This window comes from Triticum dicoccoides, chromosome 3A (assembly GCF_002162155.2).
Source record: "Triticum dicoccoides isolate Atlit2015 ecotype Zavitan chromosome 3A, WEW_v2.0, whole genome shotgun sequence".
Classification (NCBI taxonomy): domain Eukaryota; kingdom Viridiplantae; phylum Streptophyta; class Magnoliopsida; order Poales; family Poaceae; genus Triticum; species Triticum dicoccoides.
The window spans coordinates 136,763,790-136,770,647 of record NC_041384.1 but is presented as its reverse complement, the minus strand read 5'-3'; the positions used below and the strand labels follow the sequence as shown (position 1 = coordinate 136,770,647).

Below are 6,858 nucleotides of genomic sequence, written 5' to 3'. Positions count from 1 at the left end.
CCTTTTCGAACCTTCAGTTCTGAGCAATCAAAAGAACCAAGCGCACATAGTGCACCACCATAGACAGCAACAATTTGTCCTTATAGCATGATCCTGTCTATAAACTTCAGAAGAGAGCATACTTTTGATTTGGGCAGACAGTTTAGCAACTGTATTAACATTATCATCACGTGGATTAATAGCATACAGAGCTACATATTTGTTATAGCATACAGAGTTATAACTGACAATATAGTAGGTGTGCCATGGACTGATAAAATTACAGGATCCTTTCATTGGTTTCATTTCTCCACATTTGACAAAAGCATAGTTTACAGTAATGTCACTGCCGGACCAGGAGTACAACAGGCACTATTTTAGCATATGGGTTATTCAGGCCAATACAGAGGACACTACCAAATTCCAACAGATTTATCAAACGTGCTCCATGAATCCCCGATAATCTGGTAGAATGGAATCTGTAGGTAAAAATGGTAACCAGGAAGGAAGATTCGAGTGCACTAACATTCAGGTAGCAAGTTTGTACTTGTTTGTTTCACCTAGTTACTATAGTCAACATGAAATGGCAGCACCAACGGACAAAGGTTGGACGTCAGTGGAGGCTTGGTCGGAGGACATGACACCCACAAAATATAAGTTGTGCCATATGGTGGGCTGGTGAAGGCACGTTGTGGTGCTGTGGTGGCCCGGCGGAGGAGGAGGAGGCTGGCATATGTTGAAATCTGATTTGGACTTGGAAAATTTTGAGTTGAATGCATTTGCAGTTCAATAACTTCATTGAGGCTGCAAATTTTGATAGAACTACAGTATCTATAATTTCTGAATGTGAATGCATTTGAGGTAATTTCTTCTGTCAATTAACGGCTAGCATACTAACATGTGTGAAGTGTTACTTAGTCGATTGTGATATTTCCTAGGAAGTAGGTGGCTTGTAAATGTGTGGGTAACATTTGGTGGATGTTCCAATTGCTTGTAAAATACCGTGAGCGGTGTTCTAAATAACAGCAGTGCATGAGAAGCATTTCAGATATTCCACATATCCAGGTTGCTAATCCACACAAATTTTAAAGATAGTTCACAGCTTGCTAGCCGCTAATTTCCATCATCAACGTTTACCGTGATATGTTTCTTCTGTTTAATTTCCTTTCTTTCCCAGGCGGTTAATTTATGATTAAATTATGCGAATTAAATTACTAACTTCGTTTCTTTGCCATGGTGCAGAGGAAGTTGATTTTGAGTTTTGCCCACAAGTACCGCCTTGGTCTTTGGAAGCCCCCAGCAGAAGCCAGGAAAGTGCAATAAAGTTCGTTTGTTTTCAAAGTGCCCACTTGGAGAAATTTATGTGATGTTAATGTTATTGGGCCGAAGCATGCTTGGGACATCGAATAGTTGTGTTGTATGGATGCCGCAATTAGAATGTCATCTGATAACTGATAAACTCTCATGCACATCCAACCAATAACTGGCCCACTAGATGGTACTCTTTTGTAGGATTTCTCTTTGTTAGGTTTGGGCATCATCACTCTTATTGTTCTGATGATTATACCAGAATGTTACTGTATTATGCATATGTGCGATCATTATTTTATTTTCTTCTTTAAAGCAATAGCATTGGTGGGTCCAATTGTTCTCAACAAAACATGGAATAATCCAGCAGCAGTAGTGGCATAGCCCTACCATCAGCTCATCGCAAATGTGGCTTTGAGGATGCACTGCACGGCAAGCAGCACAGCAACAAATGGAACAAAACAGGAAAAACAACAGCAACGAAGACCAAAAAAAGCTTCCCAAAATAGCCACATGTCTCGAGAGCTGCGGGGTCCTACAAGACCAGTAATTTAGCATGCAGGTAGGCAAGGCAAAAAATCTGCGGACATGTCTCCGCTTACGGTAGGCAAGGCACCGATCATCTAAGTGTCTGCTCCTGTGTTTTTCGTATACCTAGAGATACGATCGGTAGCAGGTCCGCGCCTCAACTCCCCGTGGGGGATGACACCCATCGAGCTCGTCCCGCCGCCGCTGCCGAGGATGGTGAGTGTGGCGATGACTAGGGAGGACTGGGAGGCGAGTGAGTTCATCGTGGCGTAAGCCGCTGACGAGGAGTACATGGCGGACCTCTGCTGCCAGTCCCCTGAGCTTGTGGAGGCGGAGCGGTCGATCTTCTCAGAGTGTGCGGTCGACAGGGAGGTCATCGTCCTCTCCGATGACAAGGAGCACGGCGTCGATGACGGTGGCAAGAACGAGGAGCAGTTTGACGTTGAAGAGTGGCGACGCATCTTCCCCGACTCCCAGCTACGACGACACATGGCCGGGCCCATGGGCGGTGGGATGTCGCGGGCGGATTGGCTTGCCCTCTACAAGGGTGACGATGACGATGATGTTTAGTTTTGGTTTAAACTTTATGATTAGTTTTTAGTTCTATGTTCATGTTTAAGTTTAAATTGAATGATAGCAGACCCCTTAAAACCGCGCGGGCCGTAAAATTTCGACGACTAATACAGGTTTGGCCCCTTTTTTGGGCCAAGCCAGAGCTTGTATAGTCGCCTCGGCCCGTAAATCTTTTACAGTGGCCCAGAAACCGCCCCCTTGTGCAGTATAACTAAGGGTCTGCGGCTGATATACGGGGCCGAACCCTATCCCCGCGCCGCCGCAATCCCTCCTCTCCCCTCTCGATTTTCTCGCCGCCAACGACTCCAATCCGCCGCCCAACTCCACCATGTGGCGCGGGATGTGGTCCTCGGACCGCGGCGCCCGTGGTGGCGACGACCCCGAGTGGGCAGCTCCTCTGCCTATGCGTTGAGCTCCCGTACGGCGCCCACGCCGGTGAAAACAGAGTCGGAGCCTGAGCCGGAGCGGCGGGGCGGTGGCGTCGTCGAGCCGGAGGATTTCCTCCCCCGGCGGAGGCAGACGCCTTCAAGGCCGCCATCCTCGCGAGCAGTGCGTGGGAGGAGGAGGCGGAGCAGCGCCGTCGACGAGACGCCGACCTCGACAAAGTCCTCCTCGAGCAGGGGCTCTCGAAGGCGCAGGAGTTCGACGACAACTTGGCAGGATGGTACCGCGAAGCCAAGGCGCAGGACAACATCTACATCAACCTCGGCTCCAGCGATGAGGATTGAGCTCCTCCGCTGCCGCACCCGGATGGCTCCGCTGAGCCAAATTTTGGCATTAGGGTTAGGGTGGCTGTTACGCCTCCGATCTAGTTTGTAAAAAATGACCATGTACGACTTTTGTATGATGATCAATTAACTATGAATGCTAGTAGTCCTGCCGGAGTAGTTCGATTTCTCACGCCAAGTTTTGGTTTCAAAATTTACAGATTTATTTTAAAGTTTCTGTTTTGCTGCAGCTGTTTTTGATCCGTATCCGAGGCATTGCTGTTAACTCACTCTGTGCATTTAAAAATCAAACCGAAAAACCATACCGAAAATAAACCGAACCGAATCAATTTTATGGTTTTTATGGTTTCTGGTTTCGATATGGTATGAACTTTTCATACCGATCTAAACTTGGTTTTTATGGTATATACCGGAAAATCAAACGGTTAACCGAATAAACCGAAGTAAAAAATAAATTTATATTTCTTGAGATGAACAATCATACAAGTTGTTATTTTTCTTGGACATGAGTCAAATCACTACTAAGCACGCAATTTTTTCTTGTAGCATAGTCATTTTTCTATTTTTAAAATGCTAAGCACGTCCATAGCCATCAACAGATGAATCAATGCATGCATATATACTTATATATATATAGTCATATACTATTTGTGTAGAATAGTATGTGTTTTGAGTCATAAATTTGCTAATTATTATTACGTCATTTCCAAATTCACGTCGACTTTGGTTTTTATGATATATACCGAACCATACCGAAATAATTTGGTATATACCGAAACCGAACCGTATTTTAATTTCATACCATATTTATCGACGTATTAATACCGTACAAACTGAAAAATCGTATAAATCAAACTATGTAAACCGAATAAACCGAACGCACAGGATGACTGTTAACTATAAACACACCTTTTAGGTCGGCGACATAAGGTGTCCCCTACAGATACTTAGATTTGGCAAAAACAGAGGGAATCACGTAACAAAATTTTTGCAACGAGCCAACGAGCGGGGAGTTCCCAAGATTCCGTGCAAATCCTCTCCTCATTTCTCCGAGACCCCTCCCGCACCTTTTAGGACGAGCAGCCGACTATCCTCCACAGCCAATCCGACGCTAGGGTTCTGCCGCCACGGCCCACCGGCGCCGCGGCCGCCAGAGATGGACGCCGCGGAGATCGCGGAGAAGGTCCGCGCCCTCGAGGCCGCGCTCGCCGCCAAGGCCTCCCGCATCTCTGACCTGGAGGCTAGGGTCTCCCTCCTCGAAGCCGAGAACACGCGCTTCAGGAAGGCCGCGCCCAATGTACAGGCAATGGATCATTCAGGCGACCAGGGCCCAACCTTCGGCCGATTGGACGAGGGTTTCGGCGGAAACAAGCAAAACTCAGCGGGAGGCCATCCGGTAAATGGTTCTACAGAGGTCAGTGACCGCGGGCCAGAGGGGATGGCTGTTGGCGTCGCCATTAGGAGTAGCGCGGAGGAGAGCCTTCTTGCTGTCCCGGCTCCTTGGGAGCGCACAGTGCCGCCGGTGATTGGCGAGAGCGGCGGCGAAGACGAGATCGAGGATGCTGATGTGGGTCTTGAAGACGATGATGTTCCGATTATGCCACGAGGCAACAAGCGTAAAGCGATGATTGCCAGCGATAGCGACGACGAGGACTGGAATGACAAGGATGGTAAAGTGCAGGAGGGGTTGGGTGTTACACCCGGTGGAAAGCGTTTGTTAAGTGGACTCAGTGATGATGAAGATGATGCTGAGGATGTTTGTGTGGTTAGGCCAGAGCATGTGCCATGTGCAGCTGAGACAGGGATTGAAGATGAGGAGGACGAGGACGGGGATGATAGAATCGTCATTCGTGAAGTGGTTCAGACGACGAAGGACGAGAGGGGCAGTAGAGATGATGGTGAATTGGGTGAAGAGTATGTGGAGAGTGAGGATGATTCAGCAGAAGCCAGTAGTATGGATGGATTTATAGATGATGAGGATTGTTCAGAAAATTATAATGAAGAGCCTGTTGAGCCAGAAGAGTCTGACGGTGACATGAACTATAAAGATGTTATGGATGCGATACGTCGCAAAAGGAATGCTAATGGTAAGGGGTGGGACTACGAGGCAGAGATGCTCTCAGCATTTGCTGAACAGGATGAACTTTGCTTGAAAGCCGTATGCGCTCTCTACCGAAAGCAAACTGAGGAAGAACAGTCAATAAAAGCCAGCATGGTGCATAACGGACAAGGATTTAGCCAGATGGATGCTGTTAGGTATGCCTTGGTGCAGTTAATTTGCGTGTATGCAGCGCTATTATAAACTGTTACTAACAGCTCTATCTCCATTTTACAATTTTTCATGCTTCATTTGCGATTTAGCTTTACCTCAACATAATTTGCGCCGCTAATTGCCTGCAAAATGTAGACTTCAGAAGGAGATTTGCCTTATTTGTAATGATAACTTATTAACTTGCATCTACATCTTATCAATTCCAAAAGTAGAGTTGTAGGTAAGAAGAAATTCCCTGAGTGGATTAACAAACATCCCTCATGCCGGCTGATGTGTTGATCATGCCTTACACTGATTTTGATGTTCAGTTGTATTTGGAAAGTGCCTTGGTTTTCATGTGCATTGTAGGGCCTTGTCAGACTACATTGGTGTCAAAATTGAGCTACCTTGATTACTGTTAAGGATCCTCGTAATCAGGTGTACAGGATGTCCTAACTAGTGCTCATTGGTGGTGTATTTATTCTGGTTCTCAAATTTAATTTTTGGTGTATTTGGTGTAGTGGATTAACAAATACCTAACATGATTTCCTTTGTAACGATTGAATAATAATAATACACATCAAGTATATGTAGTATTTACTTCTGTCTTCATTTTTCAACGTATCGCTCCAATCATAAGAGAAGATCAAGTGCTAGAATTCAATAAGAGTTTCTGTTTGTCTCATGATGCAAATTGTTTTCTTTGTTTAGGGGATCTCACATAGCAGAGTTTCTTCTGGATGGTGATGCTCTTGGACCACCTAGGAAAACTGTCGATGATTTGGAAAAATACAACAAATATGCTCTCAAGTTCTGTCAGAAGATCGCTAGGCATTACTCAAAACAGCTTTTTGCGATATATCAGAACAAGGAGGACCCCTACTTTCCCTGAATGGTAATGCTAACTCCAGATGGTGACCTTTGTGTGGCCGTTGTAATGTTTTGCATGCTCAAGCCTGTCCCTGTCATTTTTGTGTATATATACGTTCAGTTCTCGTTTCTTCTGATGCAGTTAGGGCATGCTAAAGTTAGTTTTGGGGGATGGCAACCATCCTATGTAAATCACTAGGATGCATGTTTCTAAGAAAAGTGGTTGTCTGATCTCTGATGCGGTTTCCGCTGTGGTACCAGTGCCTCTTTTGGAGATGCTGCTCAACTGCCGATTCACACACAAAACTGCATATTTATATTTATGTAAAGGTAGTACTTCTTAGTGCAAAACAGGAAAGCGAAAGCGAAAGCGAAAGGAAGAGCAACAACAATGACCCGAACTGAACTCGCAGGAGCATTGGTTAGTTTGCAAAATCCATGTTCACGTTGATTAGCGTCGGTGATGGTCCAACGGGAGTGAAAAGTTATTTACGAAGCTGATGGCGCTGGCTGGCGACCCTGCGGGCGATCCCGCGCGCGACTCCGCCGCGCCCTCGCCGGCGACTTCCCGCCTCGCCCCTCCCTCTCCCGTGGCCTCCCCCGCCTCCACTCTGCCGCCCC

The 6,858-nt window shown here is 46.3% G+C and overlaps 2 protein-coding genes across 2 annotated transcripts in view; both read left to right on the top strand.

The window, feature by feature from the left end:
• Positions 1–1,588, top strand: part of LOC119267593 — a 4,418-nt gene extending 2,830 nt beyond the window's left edge. Inside the window, exon 3 of the mRNA XM_037549008.1 lies at positions 1,222–1,588. Coding sequence (XP_037404905.1) covers positions 1,222–1,302 — 81 coding nt within the window. The 3' untranslated portion in view covers positions 1,303–1,588. The remainder of the gene's footprint in view (positions 1–1,221) is intronic.
• Positions 1,589–4,234: 2,646 nt separating this feature from the next.
• LOC119271399 lies at positions 4,235–6,400 on the top strand. Its single transcript, XM_037553249.1, has 2 exons — positions 4,235–5,372; positions 6,079–6,400. Exons 1-2 carry the CDS (start codon positions 4,273–4,275, stop codon positions 6,257–6,259), a joined length of 1,281 nt encoding a protein of 426 aa, XP_037409146.1. The 5' UTR covers positions 4,235–4,272; the 3' UTR covers positions 6,260–6,400.
• Positions 6,401–6,858: the final 458 nt, after the last annotated feature.

What these genes read in the sequence shown, in the direction of transcription:
- LOC119271399 (XM_037553249.1), top strand. Translation starts at nt 4,273, where the DNA reads ATGGACGCCGCGGAGATCGCGGAGAAGGTCCGCGCCCTCGAGGCCGCG. An exon ending in AGCCAGATGGATGCTGTTAG is followed by an intron (nt 5,373 to 6,078) that starts GTATGCCTTGGT and finishes TTCTTTGTTTAG; the next exon opens with GGGATCTCACATAGCAGAGT.